This window comes from Haemaphysalis longicornis, unplaced genomic scaffold (genome assembly GCF_048455015.1).
Source record: "Haemaphysalis longicornis isolate Haplotype H1 unplaced genomic scaffold, Haemaphysalis longicornis Haplotype H1 scaffold_7, whole genome shotgun sequence".
NCBI lineage: Eukaryota > Metazoa > Arthropoda > Arachnida > Ixodida > Ixodidae > Haemaphysalis > Haemaphysalis longicornis.
Window position 1 is genome coordinate 151,051,829 of NW_027526422.1, and position 19,017 is coordinate 151,070,845.

At 46.9% G+C, this 19,017-nt stretch overlaps 1 protein-coding gene across 2 annotated transcripts; it reads right to left on the minus strand.

Moving 5' to 3' along the window:
- Nucleotides 1-542: 542 nt before the first annotated feature.
- LOC144147132 (monocarboxylate transporter 12-B-like) lies at nucleotides 543-18,744 on the minus strand. 2 transcript variants are annotated; one of them, XM_077679206.1, is made up of 4 exons: nucleotides 11,066-11,183; nucleotides 9,000-9,143; nucleotides 2,627-3,607; nucleotides 543-1,241 (listed from the first exon to the last, which is right to left on the minus strand). In XM_077679206.1, exons 2-4 carry the CDS (start codon nucleotides 9,133-9,135, stop codon nucleotides 1,126-1,128), a joined length of 1,233 nt encoding a protein of 410 aa, XP_077535332.1. In that variant the 5' UTR covers nucleotides 9,136-9,143; nucleotides 11,066-11,183; the 3' UTR covers nucleotides 543-1,125. The 2 variants fall into 2 exon arrangements, with proteins under 2 accessions (XP_077535332.1, XP_077535331.1); XM_077679205.1 differs by lacking the exon at nucleotides 11,066-11,183 and adding an exon at nucleotides 18,359-18,744 and having other exon boundaries at nucleotides 558-1,241.
- Nucleotides 18,745-19,017: the final 273 nt, after the last annotated feature.

Below are 19,017 nucleotides of genomic sequence, written 5' to 3' on the forward strand. Positions count from 1 at the left end.
TTCTGGTAAAGCCATCCGCATTCTGAACACTCTAAAAAGCCCCCCCCCCCCCCAAACTCCACATAATCTGGACCCCAGGCAACGCATCCCTCGAGGGGAATGAGGGGGCCCACGCCGCTGCCCGCGAGCATACCTTCCGGGCCTTCCCCTTGTTGGCAAACCGATCGACGACCTCCAGCGATGACATTCCAAGAAGATACACGGATGTCCTCACCCATTACCGTCTGCAGCGCCGTATTTACCCCCCACCACATCCCAAGATGACCAGAGAGGACGCCATTACCCTCAGACAGCTGCAAACTAACACCTACCCCCACGGAACACTACTCCATGCCATCTACCCAACGACATACACATTTTTCTGTCAACACTGCCCACACCCAACACTCTCTACCATATGGCCTGGGAGGGCCGACAATCACCATCATTAGCCACCCTACCAAAGCCAACACTGGAGCAGTGGGAGGACCAGCTGACCAGCTCACGCCCTCAAGACAAGCAACGACTGGTGGACAGGGCCTGCCGGGCAGCAAGGACCAAGGCTTCCTGGACTAAGGAGGCGTCCCACAACGGAACTCATACAGTTGAATGAATGTTTATTCCTCCTTACCGAACGGTTTTTATCCGTAGCTGCACCGTGTTGGATTCTTACCACTCATTTCTTAGTGTTCGTAAACTCAAACCACCTGGAAATCTAGGGCGGTTCTGAAGGTGTCCGCGTGTGCCGGGACTTTCATTGCCTTTTCTAGGGCAGGGGCATGTTTTGAGACTCCAGGCGCCACTACACCTCCATCTCCATTCGATGTTGTAGCAACCATGAAATACAGAAGTTGCAGGCCATTGATGGTTCAGGATCTTTTGCTAATCGCTTTACTAAATTTGCTTCCTACCGGTGCTTCCGTTCATTTCGGGGATTTTGTTTCAGTACTGCCAACCCTTTCATTGCACTGAAAAATGTTATGAGGGGCAAACACTGCGCAGTAACGCATTTTTAAAAAGTACAGTTTTAAAGGAAGCAATTCATTATTTTCTACTGTGCACGGTGAATAGTGTTTATTTTTTCTCGATCAGCCTTTTTCGCTTGACCCAATTATATAATGAAACACTGTTTTCCAGAACATCAATTCAAAGTTTTCGCCTCCTGTGCTTCCGCAGTACCCAGACGACGAACAACAAGAGGTTCAGGGCCGCCATGGTGTGAAAAAGTCCGGAGTACGATCCCAGCTCGTCCCTGAAGCAACCTGAAAATGCAGAATGCACTAAAAAGATCCAATTGCAAGACACCCAGCCGTGCAACTTCTGCGACAAAAAAAGAACAGTTGTACAGTTTTACTAATGCTGGCACTTCTCCCTAACGAGTTTTGGCGATATTACAGGGCGAAGGAAATATAAGCATACGATTTTTTTGGTGAGCTGCTATTTCACACCAAGATATCGTGAATAAAAATTGGGCATGCTCCGATACCTTTTTGACAATGTATACGATGATGATTGCAATGAGCGGTGTCAAAGGGAAGAGAACCAAAATATTCTCCAAAATGCTGTACCATTCGAAGATGGGCATGTTTTGCACAAGGTAGCATTCTTTTTACAATTCGCGGGGAATGTCAAAGTGGGTCAAGCTTAACTGGTTCGAAATTTAAATCTTTTTCTGCGGACATATTACAGATTCATAATATATTCATAACATATGCCAACCGCGACTATATGTTGCCTGCGGAACGTTCACATCTTCTTGACATCCTTGTGAACTGAAACGATAAACAGGATAATGGAAGAACCTACCCATAATATTTATGTCACACTATCCTCAACAACGCAATGCAACAAACACTCATTCTCATATCTCATTCTCATGCCTCGTGCCTCATTCTGTCGCGCAACTTCGTTGTGCGAACGTACTTAATAGAAGTTTCAGGTAACAGCATTATCGCGACAATGTATCGATGTGTGTTACGATATTTCAACGGATTGCGGCAGGCTATTGAATAGGCAAAGCGCATATGGCATGCGTTTTGCCGATTCCGTCCTCTAGGGAAATGGGCACTCTATTGGTGGCGTACTGGTGCTCATACCAACTAGCCTAAACTCAACCGCTACTATAGCTACTGAACGCAAAACGCATAGACGGACACAAAACAGCCTACGAAGCAGCTACGATGGGCTTCTGCCACAGACCGTACTGAATTTATTATGAATGGAAATGTAACAAAAAGCACGAAAACAAAAGCAGCATTTATTTGCTGCATGACTTGAACCCTCAGCTAAAAATCGCTTTTGGAAACACTGTGCTTTTGAGATACCATTACCACAATATGACATTTAGAAACGAACCGTGTCATTGCGCTACAAACATGGGACGAACGTGTAGGAAACAAATTATTGCAATGCTTGTGCCCGGAATCATCGCTGACACTATAGGGAAGAGAACAAAAAAAGGACATTTTTTTTAAAACCCAACGCCCCTGCGCTTAAAACTTTTGAAACGTTGGGTGTAGTTCTTTTTGACCTGATAAACATTGGGAAACTGTTGCTGTATCCATCGAGTTTAAACCCGTACAGTTGACGTCATACCTTCAATACAACGAGTCAAAGAACAAAGACTGAAAGTGACCGCATTTCTTACCGATCAAAGGTGGCAGCAGCAGCGCGGTCGCTCCTTCGCAGAAGAAGACTGCTCCTATCATGGCCGGTAGCCTCTGCATGCCGAAGTCGTTCACCAGAGCCGGCGTCTGGAGTCCAATTCTCGATCCCAGTGTCGTGCCCATCAACACCGAAACAATAACCATCGCAGTGAGCTGGCGGAAGTATGAAAGCAGCTCAAAGGCCACACATTGCAGAAGAAATCCTATGATCATGACAGATTCGAGTGATAAGGACCCAGAATCTATGACGAGCCCTGCTAGAGGTCGGAAGAGAGTATCGCTAGCCGATAGGCCGTAAAGGAGGTAGACAGCCTGCGAAGGCGCTATCCCGCGGTCACTCACCAAGTCTGTAGATACGACGATAAAAACGCTAAGCGCATTTACAACCACTGAGAAGCTTAGAGCGTCTACTAAAAATGTGAGTGTTAAAAACGGGCGTAACGTGCCCTTTATAGCGCAGATCACGGTGTTTATTTTAGATCTTTCCGACTTCGCTGCACGATCCTCGGACTCCCGATCAGGCATCGGACTTATACCTATTGTGCGTAATATTTCTACGCAAACTACGCCAGTTGCGACAATTTGCGGCTCAGAGTTTGTCTCCCCTGCCGTGCGAGATCCGTGTTTTTCTGCACGAAGCTCAGCGCTCGTATTGGCCACAGTTGCGATAGGCTTCGTTTTGTCCAAATCCGTTTTCTGTTCTGGACATCTTCGTTGACATAACCATGGCGGGCTCCTCAAAGCCAAAGCAAAAGGGAAGGCGTTCATCAGGAAGGCTCCGTATAGGAGGAATGTGCCACGAATGCCGTAAGTGACGCGAAAGAAATCGACGAGTTTGGGAAGAACCATGGTGTTGATGCCACCGGCTGTGAACATGAGGCTACATGCTGTCGTTCTTCGCTTTTCAAAATGTTGAGCCACTAGAATGTTGACGCTGACATAGAGCCCGCAAACGGCCACACCTGAAATTGGACAGAGAGGAAGAAATATATGTATTCCACACGCACACGCGCACAGAATGCCACTTTATCATATAATAAGCAAGGTTGACGACACCACCCCAAAGGCAGGTTCTTGTACTGTAGGTTCTCAAATCTTCACTACGCTGATTACTATAATTTTGCCATGACCACCATTTCGGGACATCACATGGCTTTCATGATCGAATATTCTTAAGTTTTTAGTCTTGTCACATCCGCGTTACCCCAATTCTCGAAATATGCAACCTACCGGTCACATTGGACGACAAAGGGCCCGTGCCAACTATCTTTAGGCACAATCTCAAAAGGATTTACTATACACAAACGCCTCTCCCTACGCAACCAAGAATGCCTATGCGAAATCAGTGGTCAACAATAAACTTCAGAACGTAGCCACAGCCACTGTCCTTACCACGGACACCGCCATAGCTGAGGAAGCAGCAATAGCCATGGCAGCCATCAACAACACAGATCGACTACGTGACCATACTGGCATATTCTCGAGAATCTTGGCGCAACTTTTTGCGAGGCACTCCCCAGCGGCCCTGAATATTCTCAAAAGCAAGACTCACCTACCTGACCTCTTCATTATCTGGGCACCAAGTCATTCAGGCATAGTCGGCAATCAAGCGGCACACACCGCGGCTCGAGAAGCATATACCGGGCCATTGTGGACAGAGACAACACTATGCCAACCATCCTCACGCATTAAACTTCCCAACCCCTACTAACGTGCAATGACATACTCTCTCACTACGGGATAGCCCGTCAACAGCAACTCACCATAGAGGAAGGAGTCATACTTCGCCAGCTCCAAACTCCAAACAAACACCTTCCAGCCCCCCCCCCCCCCCCCCCCACACACACACACGCTTTGGCACAAGATATTCCCCACCCAATACTAACCTCAGTGCATCATCTGCCCAACATCAGGAACACTATACCACATGGTCTGGGCATGCCCAAACATCCAAGATCTTTCTTCCAATCGCAACCCTACCCCTTCACAGTGGGTGGGGACGCTGACCAGCTCCGACCTAGCTCCCAGCATCGGTTGGTGAACAAGGCACGGAACGCCGGCCTACAGCCAGGGATTCCTGGAGTGAGGACACCCACCACTGGCCTGGAGTGACCGCGATGACAACGAATAGGATAAATAAAGCTTTTTTCTTCTTCTGCTAATTTTCTGCACCCTTCATGTTGGTGGTGAAGCGTTGCTTTGTTTTCAATGTCCGGTTTAATAGAGTTTCTACTCTATTCACAGAGAAGAAAGTTGTTGACCGTAGCAGCACTGACGATCACTAATACGAAACCATTAAACTATCCATTGAGCGAAAAAGCCGGCGTCTGGAGTCTGTAGCAGGGAAACGGCTCCTTAACCGATGATGATGATGATGATGATGATTAGTGGCTTTCCCTTTGAATCGGGGCGTCGGTTGTCAGCAATCGACTTGCCTGTTTTATTACGTTTACATGCCCTACTCCCAGGTTAACCTATAGATTTGCTTCCTCCCTCCCATTTCTCCCTCTTTTCTGTTTTAAACTCCTCGCCCCCACCCCCCTTTTTTCTCCCCTCGCTGTTCTAAACCCAAGTGACTGAGAAGCGCTCCCTAGCGGGTAGTTTCCATTAATAAATAATCATGGAGAGGTAGCTACTACACAACACTTGGGAATTAGCATTGGGCGTGACGTGTTCTACAGCGCGTTCTTCACACCGATTCAACCGCAAAACACGAAGACATTACTCGCAGCGCAAAACTCGGGGAACTCAGTGGCGCCAAAACTGACATTTGAATGTAGTTAGCGTTCACCCGTAACTAAGTAAAATGTCTAAAACATTTGTCAAAGTTCCCTTGGTAGTTTGTGCGTAATGTAAGAGCTTGCACTGCGATGGGAATTATCTTCATGAAAAGGTCTGTAATTATGTTATAGTCCATAGAAGGAGCACGCATTGTCGGTTGGTTTAGGTTTCTGCAAAGGCTGTTCCGTAAATAGGACAGGTATTACTTTCAAAAGAGGTGTTTGTTGCACGGCTTAGTCCTTTACTCCTTGATAAGATCGTTTATCACGTCAGGAAAGCTCATTTATGTGTTCTTTCATTTTCCCGAGAGGTCAACTTAAACAAGCAGTATCCCCCTTTGCCTTTCAGAAGTTTTACACCAATTCCGACAGTTTATTTTGTGCCTTGGATTTTCCACGATTTCTATTTCAATTCATCTTTCAGCATGGAATGATATTCTGCTGAGTTGATATGCGCGATTGTTTTTAAGGGGGTGGTGGCGGTGGAAACATTTACTGAGCTGTTCCTTGTGAGAGTGTTCCCTCAGTCCAAGAATTCATGAGAAAACCGGAGGGTCTTCGCTGTGGGCGCTAAAAGTAGCTGGGCCTCCAGTTGTCCGCTGGTTGTCAGGTTCTCCCACCGATCAGAGAGGAAGGGGAGAGAAGAGAGGGGAAGGATTTAGTTTTGCGCACACCCTAGGATGACGTGAGGCAGGGTCTCTGGTTGATTGCAATAATGGCATTCGGCAGAGTATCGGCCAGGGTACATAGAATGGAGCCAGGTTGGATGAGGGAACGTGTTGGTTTGAAGCAGGTGGAGGGTGGTTTCGTTTTTTTGTCGATTCCTGGATGTGGGACCGGCTAACGTTGTCGTGTCATTCTATAGTGCTGCGTGACTTCTTCAAAAGTGACAAATGGGGAGGAGCCGGTAAATCCTCTTGTGCCTAGGAGGTAAGAGCGCAGGCTTGCTGATGGGCAAATGTGTGGCTCCTCGATAAGGAGTGGGGCGGTGTTCATTTAAAGGTCAACAACGTTTTTGGGTAGATGTCGAATGAGGAGCTTTCGAGTAAAGGGGGGGGGGGGGGGGGCAGCTTCCCAGCAAAGAAGCTGGGACATGCCGCTTGCGAATCGTAATTGTGGTCTGTGAGTTCTTCAGCTACCCACGCAGGAGGAGATTCGATTGACGCTTCAATGTCTAGCCGAATTCACACATAGAAGCACCGAAATCCCCCTGTGATCCCCTGTGATCCCCTGTAACTTCTTTTTATCCCAATAAACGTTGTGACATTTCTTTAGGCCCAACGGGAATGATGAATACGTCGTGCACTGCTTTGTCCTGCTTTCTCTTTACGGCTTCAGCCTCCATTCTATTGACCATACACAGTACATACACGCTGGACTACGAAATGAAGCTGATAACAACCTCTTCTTAGCGTAGACATAAAACAGTCGTAGATAAAAAGGTTTGCGTATAGTATACTGCCACACTGTGCGGCCGGCCAGCTATATAATTTTACGAGAACTTGCCTTGCGCGAAACTCTTATCCAAGACACCAAAGTCCTTGACCTCAACTTGCCCGTCACGCGCAATGTTTTTTTAGCTGCCTCTTGAGCGATGAATTGAGGAATGAGCATTGTACGATCAGATGAAGCCACGTTTGACGTTTGTACGGATAGTTTTCACTTTACTGTACAGGCCCAGGCAAACTTTTCGAGTTTATAAATTCCGAACACATCGTTTGCGGTTCTGAACTTCTTCGCACTTTTTAGAACCGTAAAACTAAAGTCAATACTTTGCACACGTTCGACACTAAGGGCCTCGTGAAGTTTTGTTTAAAATTTTCAATTAGCACTAGTGTTACTATAATTTCTGGTTTTTAAACTGTTTTGACTACCTAAGAGGAGCCCTCAAACAAGAGTGGTAGAAGTAGAAATAACCATTTATTTAAACAAGAAAAAAAGAGAACGGTCATTGCAGTCCTGGTCGGCTTCCTCATACCAAAAAGCCGTGATCCTCAGCTGCCCGCGCTGACCTGGTTGTTACCCAGAGCTGGACATCCTTGGTCGGGTTAGACAGCAGGGTTTGCCAGAGTGGTTTAGGTGTTGGTAGTGGCCACGGGGCTGATCTGGGCGTGTTGGGACAGTCGAGCACCATGTATTGCAGCATGTTAGGTTCGCCTTCGCAGTACTGGCATTGACGCGGGTCGAGTCCCGGTGTATACCGCATGAGTAAAGTGTTCCATGTTGATACGTGTTTGTTAGCGGTCGAGCTTGGGATGTGGAACAGGGTATTGCTGTTGTTCTTTCAGGTAGTGTTCAAGGAGGTCCCGATATGTGTTAGGTATTGTCTTTGTGGCTTGAGTTGCTGGAACTGGAAAAGCGGTGGGAGGGAATACCCGGTGTATGTGTCGGCGGGCTGCGGCGTGGGCTGCTTGATTCCCCTGTATCACCGCATGTCCTGGCGTCCAGACGATGAAGAGTAGGTGTCTTGTAGCGCCTGGTGATGCGAGGTGAGTACATGCGGTGCGGCGCTGCTGCTGATACCTTTTTTTAATTGCGGCATGCTTGTTGCGGGTCTGTTGCTATTGTAAACGCGAAAAAAATAAAAAAACTTCCGCTATGCTGTCCCGAAAAACGGATATTCTGCAGGAACTTCTGCAGGAACGCATATTGTTGCTAAATCCAGTTGAGCATATGACCGCGAGAATATGACCCACAGCACCATGCCGTGTGTTGTGTGTTTACACTGTGTCGCACTTTCAGATTTGACTGATGATAATATGACTAGCTCATTGAGTAGCTCGCGTTAAGCAAATTTGGTGATGTTAATAAAGCTTCTCCGGATTTCGTGCGGCTCACAAGCGACCGTAGTCGGGGTAGTCAAACCCCTTCCAAGTCATGTCCCTTTGGTTTCGCTAGTATTACCTAGTGCACCGACATTATATAAGCATTTTATTTCCTAGACGTGTCATTGAAACGTAAAAAGCGAAGAAGGAATGGCCTGAGGGAAAGTATGAACGGGGAAAGAGCGCTGCTGGAGGCTTTTTTAACGTTCACATGTGTATAATTGTACATGTTTGGGATGTTTTGCAGCTTTTGTTAAATGTATAGCACTTATGGAAGCAGAATGATAAAACCAATAATAATTCGTTTATCTGTGTTAAAAATAGGAGCATATATTGTCAGCAGATAAAATATAAAAATAATATTGCTTGCGCGTTTACAAGCATACTGCAACGAGCTTCTGTTTAAAAACTATGCAACACGCTTCTGTTTAAAAGCTATGCAACAACCACACTACACAGGCGTTTGCACTCAACTTTTCGTTCAACAAAGTTACTTTTATACGGACTTCTCGTGTCTTCTTTCTTCATTGTCTCAGGGGCAGTATTCAAATAACACTCAAGTCAAAAATTGTTCTGGTGGAAACCATCCTGGCACATTTATGATTTTTTTTCCGCTGAAGCTTGGTCGCAATCAATTTTCAATCTTTCAATCTTTATTCAGGGATGTATACATATTTACATATGGGTTGTAATACAGACGGAATCAAAGCTCATATATCAGCTTATTCATTGTATATCACACAACTCACCGTGGAATAGGCCGATGAAGACATCAATGAAAACGATGCTTGTTGCAAAGTAGCACAAACTGACGGTGATGCCTGCGATGAAGGAGCACGGCAGCAAGACTTTTCTGCAAGAGTAGTGTCTGCACAGCGAACCCATGACAGGACCTGGATGGAAGACAGTTTTGTTGTAAAACATGACACGGAATGTAGGAGCACCAACTTCGAGGTGAAATATTCTTAGCCTCACCGTTAGTTATTTATGACAAAAAGTGTGTTTTCACGGGAAGTGGCAAGGGAAAACCGAAAGTTCACATTTTAGACAAGCACAAAAAATAAGGGACGTCCTGCAATTGGGATCAAAAAAGGAGCCCATCTAGAATAGAAACGGTGTCGAGTTGTACACCGCTGCCAACCCACTCGAGTGCTCATGGCGAAAAAGTGCCAACTTTTTGTGTGGTTCTCAAACCAAGAGGTTGAATTTCAAATGATGTCAGACATTTTCAGACGACTTACGCACGTTATGATCGCGCCGATGAGTTGATGTCCAAAGATGTTTCAAGTTCCAAAAATGGAAAGGCTAATATCCGTAACAAAAAGAGCGCATTACACCCCGTAACAGCATACAACAGTACCCAATATGGTCAGGTTCCAATTAATGTGCAAGAAAAATCACGACACCTTGAAAAACAGCGCAAAAAACTCGGACGTAGAGAGGTTACACAGACACGAGCGCTGACGAGCAACTGGTGAACTTTTATTAAAGGTGGCAATAAATAGAAGAAAAGAAAGCAACCATACGCCAGTACAAACGAGATAAATAAACAGCTTAAAAGCAGCGGCGGGAGTAAAAGTTGATAAAACACACACAAATTTCTTTTTATCCGGCCAGATAAGCAAACTCGCGCTCAAAGAGTGCCACGGAAGGCAAACTCACGCAATCATCCCCCTTAGTGGCTATGACTGAAGCCTCAAAGATTTCGCGGGATCGGGCATCACGATACCGTTTTAAAATGCGGGTTTCATTGAGCTTGGGGTAGCAATCTTTGCAATTCTTACAGTGTAAGGTCAGATTGCTACCAGTCCCTGTGCGCATGTTATTTGCGTGCTCACGAAGACGGTCGTTGACGCACCTGCCACTCTGGCCCACGTATACTCGCCCGCACTTAAGTGGGATATCGTATACTATGCATTCCACGCATTTGACATACTGTTTTTTATGTTTCTTCCCACAAGCAGCCCTGGGAACCTTTTTGTCATTCACCATGGCACACAATTTGGATAGTTTGTTGGGCACTGAAAAAAACTGTCCGCACTCCTGCCTTGTCTCCTATCTTCTTCAGTGGGTGTGACACGGCGTCTACGTAGGGGATGACGTTAAGGCGGCCCCTGGCATTCTCTTGCGACCTTTTTGTAGCCCCGCTGGAGTTCACCCGTTTCAAAACGCTTTCCGCCGATCTGCGCAGCAATGGCGTGGGATACTCTGCCAAATTGAGTCTGCTGACCTGATTGTCCAAGCTCCTTGTCATCATGTGACGGCAGGACCTAGTCACTGCGTTTTGGATGGCTGCCACGGCTATCCCACGTTTTACAACCTTCGAGTGTGCCGAACTGAACGATAGGAGTCCTTTTTGTGAACGCGGGGAATATTTCCAGCACACATGACTGCCGAAGGTCAATTCCAGGTCAAGGAAACGCAGCTTCTTGTCTTCTGGCCTCACGCTCGTCAATGTGAAGGTCGTCATAACAGATGAAAATGCCCCCAGAAGCTTGTCTCCTTGGCTTAGCGGGTTTCCACAAACCTTGAACAGCACGAGGTAGTCGTCGACATACCGAAACGTTCTCACGACTGCATGGTCAGGAAGGACGTTTTGCAGACGCCTGTCAAACACGGCAAGTAGAAGGTCGCTGAGCACAGGTGCAATCGAGGAGCCTATGCACACTCCCTCTCTCTGGAGGAACAGCTTGTTGTTGTGCACTACGAAAGTCGACTGTAGGTAAAACGCTAGCCTCTCAAGGAAGGCTTCGGTACCGATGCCGCACTCACTTTGTAATCTTGTGTTCCCGAACACGTCGATGGCCTTACTCACCGCTTCCAAAACCAAGGAATGAGGGAGCGAGTAGTACATGTCTTTCAGGTCCACCGACAAGCCACTCATGTCCACCGACAGGTCCACCGACAAGCCAACATGCGCACAGGGACTGGTAGCAATCTGGCCTTACACTGCAAGAATTCAAAGATTGCTACCCCAAGCACAATGAAACCCGCATTTTAAAATGGTATCGTGATGCCCGATCCCGCGAAATCTTTGAGGCTTCAGTCATAGCCACTAAGGGGAAGGATTGCGTGAGTTCGCCTTCCGTGGCACTCTTTGAGCGCGAGTTTGCTTATCTGGCCGGATAAAAAGAAATTTGTGTGTGTTTTATCAACTTTTACTCCCGCCGCTGCTTTTAAGCTGTTTATTTATCTCGTTTGTACTGGCGTATGATTGCTTTCTTTTCTTCTATTTATTGCCAACTTTAATAAAATTTCACCAGTTGCTCGTCAGCGCTCGTGTCTGTGTAACCTCTCTACGTCCGAGTTTTTTGCGCTGTTTTTCAAGGTGTCATGCATACCCAACTAGCCCAAAGTCAAACTTTATTGCGTAAAAATCACGAGGAGACCACCGTAGGGGAGAGGCTACCTTTCTATTGGGAGCGCTATATATCTGATGGATGATGGGGGATATAATTGCCGTATGCGTTATGAGTAGAAGCCAAGTGTTTGCGCTTGCTGCAAACGGGCGGCTCCGTTTCGGGTGCCTTACAGCACGTCGTTGGGGGTAGGTAGCACGCTTTTGTGCCAAGCTGGTGGCGTGATCACCGTATTGTCACGCCCTCCCCTCACTGAGACAGACGGAACAGTGATAACATGCTTCCTTTGGATTCCTTTTAAGGTGCTCGACGAAGTCGCTCTCACCATTTTTGCTTCTTACGCCGATGGCGTGAACTTCCATTAAACTGGGTGAGCGGGTACAACTGCTGTGGGCCGGCATGTTGATTCGGCAGGCAAGGAGGCTGAGTTGTTACCTGCTGATCAATAACGTGGCAGCCCGTTTTCCGAAGTACTTTGTCTAGCAACTCGTACATTTAACTTCGTGTTCCATTTGGTTATGCATGTGAAACTTTCATTGGGAACTTAGTGTTCGGCCGCATAACCCCATAAATATTGGTACTGCAAAAACACAGCCGTGAGGCCATTCTATGTGCTCTTGTGTGTGCTCTAAATATAAGCATTCTTGTGTGTGCACTGAATATGAGTCAGGCATTGACTTAAGCAGATCACTAGCCATCCATGGCCGCTTTCCCCGCAGCTTCATCTTTATCGCCCCTCTCCTCAGCCGGCTAAATGAGCGTCTGCTTCTGCCGCCACCTCCGTACCCACAGTTATTGATCACCGACGCTTTCTATGACCGTCCTGGGGAATTTTCAGGCACGACGAGAACCCTCTCCTGACAGGCGATGCCATTCGAGGCGCATGGCCATCCTATAAATGCCATTGGCTGGTACTACAAGCCATTGTACGGTTTTTTCAACACACTTCACATATTACACGGCTCGACAGTAGACGTGTGAAGGTACTGTCAGGAGTAACTTGAACCCGAGAGCTGTGGCCGAGCGCTACCGGAGCCACAGGGTAGGCGTTTTATAGTGATTCTGTTTACTCCTAGCTGCGGTATGCATCCCCGCATGCATTTCTAGGATGGGGGAGGTACACGGCCGCAAACAGAATTCATACGTTCTCAGAAAAAACGGATAGGCTAGGCAGAGAGGGAGTGGTAGCAGTCAAGACACGGAAGAGGGTGGAGAGAGTGTGAAGTTGGCGCTGCATTCGAGCAGCACAAAGGGGGGCAGGACGTGGCGCAGAAGCAGCTTAAACGCGAGGGAGGGGGAGAGGGTGTGGCATCTAACGCGACACAGCCACTCCCGTCGTCAATCACGTGAACACCGCCTACTGGCAAGACGCAGCGGTTTTGTGTACTCGTTTGAACTGCGCCCGGGTCAATCATGCTTTGTTTCGTGAAAATGTGCAACTCGATCAGTGAAACCGAAACAGCTCCGAAGATACTGCTGTACCATAGATACCATATTAATCGCGATACTGTTCCGCTGTGGGTACAAGCCCAGAACTTGGATGGATGTTTTATTACAAATTAGAAAATGTTAATTACAAACTAAACAAAAATGGGGGAATAAAAAAAGGGGAGCCGAAAAGAGAGTGCTTAGGTTAAACCCGATGTCCCGGGCTCCAGATGAAACGGCTCCGTCCTTCACTCTCTCGATCAGTGACTCTGGTTGCTCATCGTGAAGGAACGAGCTGATGATCAGGGCCACTCATGTAGGGGGCCACTTCATGATATCTTTCTTGCAGTGATGCGGGTAGCGCCTGTGTCTCCGGGTCATATCCGATGCCAAGCCCAGGATAGGTGAAATGAAGTTAATAGTTCTCCGCTTTGCTGGGAATTTCCAATTACGGTTGGCCAATTTCTTCCGAATGTAAGTTCCCATCGCGACTTATGAATAAAAGTGTTAGTCTGAAATTTTCCAAGTGCTGTGGCTTCAGTGGCGGTCAAGCTCCTGTGAGGCTCACAGGAAAAGAACGTCGCCGCTCTCCAAAGTGTGTGAGGAAGGGAATGTGGAAGTCGTGGTCATAAGCGGCGCGGTGTGCGAGATCACTCGCCGCCCGGTCAACTGCTTCATTCCCCTCAAGGACTTCGTGCCCTGGCCCCAAGCAATGTTATGGGTCTCTTTCATGATTGAGGGGAGAAGCCTCCGGAAGCGCTTTGGAATTCTTCCTGCGGCGAGGAGTCGCAAAGCCCGTTTCGAGTCTGTTGTGGTGTTGATACTGCGGCTAAAGCCTTCCCCTAGGCCGGGAGCTAAAAGAATGGCCCCTACCTCCGCCTCCTCTGTTACAGTGTGCAGGAAAGTAATATAGTCTTGCACAGATCCTGTGTTCTCAACAACTACAACCATGGCGGTGGTTCCCTCGTACAAGTGAGCATTTGCATACACAGTATTTTTGTAATCTTTAAATTTCCGACGAAGTAACTGGACCCTGTCCCCTTCCTCTGTGTAGGCTGGGGTACATGTTCTTCGCAGAGGGAGTGTTCTTAAGAGTATTCGTTGTTCAGCCGTTATATCTGTCATGGTGTCCAGTCGTTTTCACTCAGGTGGGGTGTCTGCTTTCCAGAGAATGGCGTGACCGGTTTTAGGGCTTTTGAGAAGCTTTTTTTTGCGCTGTGAGGGTAGCTTCTGGGATCTCTTCAAAGGGGTTATGGAGACCTACTCCAATGAGTTCCTCATTAGTTGTGAAGACTGGCATGTTCAACACGGCTTTGTAAGACTTTCGGAAAATGACGTTGACTTGTTAAGTAAGTAAGTAAGTTAGTAATTAAGTAAGTAAGTAAGAAAAGTTTATTTATGCATTGTAATACGTGTGGGTGAGCCGATGATAGGGCAGGCTGTACGATATTCGACTCGTAATAAATGCGCAATGAGGCTAATTGTGTCTTCCTCCTTCATTCGTACTCTTCCCCTTGTGAGGCGTTTTAACATTTTGACCAACTGGTTCGTGGTTTGCGGTAGTTTGGCTATTGAAAGGTCGACTTTGCCGGTTTTTTTTTTTTTTGCGGGGTCATTGTTCTCCGGCATGGTGTCTTGGTCGATTCAAATGTTGATTTTCTCTTCTCTCAGCGGAAAGGGCCGTATGCCCTTAGGATTTAAAATTTTTCAGGGGCACAGCGAAGGCTGTTACGTGCTGCAAGATTTACGACCCAGTTTACGGCGTTTTACAGGCTTTGTTCTTTCTGTTTAATAAAGCTCTGTGTAGCCGATAACAATTTATCATCGGCAGAAATGACGTGGCCGATTTCTGGTAGTTCGCGTAGTTTGCGTGCAATTTTAATCAGTGTTAAATCAAACAATGAAGTGCAAAAACTGAGCCCTAATCTTGAAGAGATCAGAACGAAGTTCCCCACGCCCCCTGTTGCCGTTCTATTGGCGCGAAAGGCAGTCGCATAGTGCATAGTTGAAAACCCATTCCCCGCAATTTAGCTCGTTTAGAGCCTCCAATATCGCTTCATGGGTAACGTTGCCGAAAGCGCCTCTAAGGTCCCATGCAAGGATGAAGTGTTCTCCATATGCGGTCTTGTCCAGAACGTCCTTCTTGATTAGCAGATAGGCTTCCTGCATTCATCGCCTAGTTTCTATTGGCGTTCATCTCCTCGCTTTCCGTTCGTGGGTTGCGTCTAAATTAAGCTTCGCGATGGCCATAGCCTTTTTTTATGCCTACATACTCTCTTACAGTAACAAAATAAAACCACAGTGGCTGTAAACCATGTAATAAAACACAGTTCTGCGTGTAATCATAACGTTCTAAGGCTTGTTTTGAAAGCTTTCCTTTCCGGCTTACGCTGAAATGGTTGCCCGTGAACGCACTAAATTATGAATATGAAGGGCTGTAGAACAAAATAACCCTGCATTGCTGTGGAAGTTGTGTGTTATCCCTTTGCCGCTTCTTCATTTTTCGACGGGCGATGAAAAAGCTGGAGCGCGCAGCGTTATAATTCTCAGCTGACTTACAGCTGACGCGGTCTGCCTTGAATACCTCTTCATCATTTTCAGCTGTTGCGTGTTCGGTATGCGCTGATTTGTGGCTACGGAAACACACATTTTGAAACTGCCATATGGCGCATGCTGTGGACAGAAAAATCGCATTTATGCGTGGCTATTAACGTTAGGCGCGCTCGTGCGCAAATCGCGAAATAATACTCAGCGCGTACAGTGAAGTTTATAAACGCTTAAATCGGGGCATCAAGCTTCGTTAACCTAAACAAATATCCCCTGATCTGGCAATAAGGCTGCGGATGGGAGATTTTCGTATTTTTATTAGATAATTGGTTTGGTAGGATATGCGACATGCCAGTTTATGGACATGTCCTCAGTTTTTATTTTTACTCATACATTCGTCCATTAGTATTTGTTAGATTTGCTGCAGCGAGTTTTATTTATTTATGACCTAATGGCTTGACAGCGATAACCATGTATGCCGCCGATTGGAACCCTACGTAGGATATAATTACAGCGATTTGAAGAGCTAACTTCCAGTTTGTGCAGCCTCAGATGTGGCTGGGCATCGGACTGCGCTAAAAATGCACCGTTAGAAAAAGGCTACACACACACAGCGCTATGTGTGCGTAGCATTTTTGTTTGTGTCCCGTCTTGAGCGCTCTTTTTGTATGAAGTATGAACCAACGAGCCCCAACAATTCCATTGAACGTTTACTTATGCGGCGCGATGAATGGTTTCGCGCGACATGGCATAGTAGAGGTTCCGCTCAAAAAATCCCAAAGTAAAATGTTAGCATCACATACCACTGGTAACGCCTTTACGCGTTCGAGAGGCACCCCCACATGTGTGTCCGCAATTCGCGCCATCGCGCTGTGCGGGCAACGATGGCAGCAGTATAAGTAAAGTAAATGGGTCCGAGTTATGTGCATGGGGTATCACTGCCTAATTTGCGCATGCATGGTCTGCTCGTATTCTGCGCTGCACATAGACTTGAGCAATATATGTGCACGTTTTCCCGCTTCGCGGTGCCATTTACTATTTCTTTATCACACCGTATTTGCACGATTCTAACCCACACGTTTTCTTGCTAAAAGTAGCCTTCAAATGTGTGTTCAAAATCGGGTTCAAAACTGAAATCGCGCGGCTTCAAAGCGGCTAGCCGCAATGCCACGGTCACGAACCACTCCCTCATGCCAACTCAAGGGAATGCAAAACCATCCGTGAACACCACGTAAGTTTTGGTGCACTGTTTCCTAAATGGGCATACCTTAACCAGCTTTTGCGCATATTTCTGCTGCTGCAATTATTCACCAGTTTCTGCCATTATGGCTGGGAATACATACCGCTCTGGAGCGTCCATCAAGCGCAAGGTAATTTTATTTGCCGACGGTGACGTGAACCGAGAAGCATCATGCTCACTTAGCTTCCCGGAGGCATGAGCGCGCGATTGACGTAAACGAAGAAGAGACATATTTTTATGCAATGCTCCGTCTGCGCTGAGCACGGACATTTTCGACAACTTGAAAACTTCCAGGTGTAATTCATAAATTAGCAGCGAATGAACCAACGACCCGCCACATCGAAAACTATAAAGGACAAGGCACTTCAAATTATAAACACCCCGACCCAGTTTTAATTTCAGCAGGAGCTCGACGAGGAAGCTCATGAAGCACAAATGATTTTTTACTGCTACAGTGGCGTGCATCAAATAAAATGTCTTTTGCAAGTTACGTGGTGTCACGTATTTTACATATGTGAGGCAACATCGGCGTCAAGTTATTTTTTTTTCACTTTCGTACGCTTCCCCGCACGTTAAAACGGGGGGCGCGTTATAATCGCGTAAATACGGATTACTGAATTGCCCCTTAAGGGGGGTGCCATTGTTTTTATTCATTCCAGTCCCTCTTTCCTCGTTTGTTTGTTTTTTTTTGTTTTTTTTTTGCCGGATGGGTAGGGTTGTTTGAAATTTGTTCGTGGTACACAGGGAGTAAAGTGAGGTAGAGTGGTACCAAAGGCCGAGAACCCATACAGGTTGGTCTTACGCTCTTGAATAACGGAGTTGTTCGCAGCTGGAATACCACTACGTGTCTTATGGCTTGCTAGTTGAGATACCTAACACATCATGGTAGTAATAGTGGTAGTGAGAACTTTATATAACAAAGAAATTTGTGTGCTTCCTGAGTCCAGCTGCTCCAAAGAGGAGTTGTGGTTTTGTGCTCTGGAGAACAGTATTTGCTGGGCGTCAGTTTGAAGGGTACACCTGATACAGGACCGTGCTGATACTGACTAAAGTAGCCAACGGTATTAGTTTTCAAAAGCACACCTACTAACAAGTAAATTTTGTTCTAAACGCATTATTTTCAGTTGGGCGCAATATAAGTTGGCGTTAACCTTACGAGGGACACCACAGCAATAACGATCAGTCTTTCATAACCTCCGGAAAGTGCTTTACTGCGCAAATGGCTGCTCCGCTTCTGATGAAGCCGAAAACCGAAAACGCCGGTATGTGCCAGATTCCTGCGCACGTTAACGATCCCCAGGTGGACAAATTTAATCCGGAGCCCTCCACTGCGGCGCGCCTCATCGCCTGTGTAGCGTCGGCGCGTTAAAGCTTACAACCAATCAAAGAAAAGGGCTACTCCAGACACTTTTAACGCGAAACTTCAAGCTGTGTAAAAGCGGGGGTAACAATAGCAGAACGGTCAACACAGGCTCAACGCACACAGTTCCCGCTGCATTTGCTATGTGCGCGGCACACTCCGTATTGTGCTTACCTGCCAGGTGAAGCAAGCTGTTACTCAGAGTGACAGGCCAGGATGCTCGCTGCCTTGTTACGCCGAAGGCCTCGACAATGCCGTAGAAGAGGACGCCACTGGAATGAATCGTGGACAACAACAGGAACAAAGTGGCCGCACAGAATCCCAAAGTAACCCAACTGCGCTGCGAATCCAACCCGAATTTCCGGTCATCTTTTAGCGCATCGGCGTTTGTCTCGGCCATTTTTTTTTCACATCGAATCAAGGTAGACGTACTTCCCAGACGGGGTTAAGGATGCAATCTTTTTTCTATCCTGCATTCAAGGGCACGGCGACGCGACTGCCTCAGAAGAAAAAAAAATGGCCATATTACAGTCACATGCCGTCTGAATACCCATTTCAGTCCCGACCGAGAACGTCATTTTATTGTCGGTGTGGAAATGTGACGCCATCCTCGCCTTATCAGAACCCGCAGGCAATGTAAAGTACAACGCAGCTAACTCTAGCAAAGTAAAGATAGTGTCGTTTCACATAAACTTAGCGCCGCCCAGGACAGCGGTATCTATTCCTTGCCTGGTGCCGTAGAGAGCATATTGCGTCGTACTTCGCACTGCGTATTGAGGTATTGGACACCTCACATATGCGTAAAGGTACGTAAAGGTACTTTTACACGGTAG

Bases quoted from the DNA above. Each gene is read 5' to 3' on its own strand.
- LOC144147132 (XM_077679205.1), bottom strand. From the start codon at position 18,584: ATGGCCGAGACAAACGCCGATGCGCTAAAAGATGACCGGAAATTCGGG. The intron at 9,144-18,358 runs GTAAGCACAATA...TCTTCCATCCAG, and splicing joins CAGCTTGCTTCACCTGGCAG to GTCCTGTCATGGGTTCGCTG. The intron at 1,242-2,626 runs GTAAGAAATGCG...CTGCATTTTCAG, and splicing joins GCTGCTGCCACCTTTGATCG to GTTGCTTCAGGGACGAGCTG.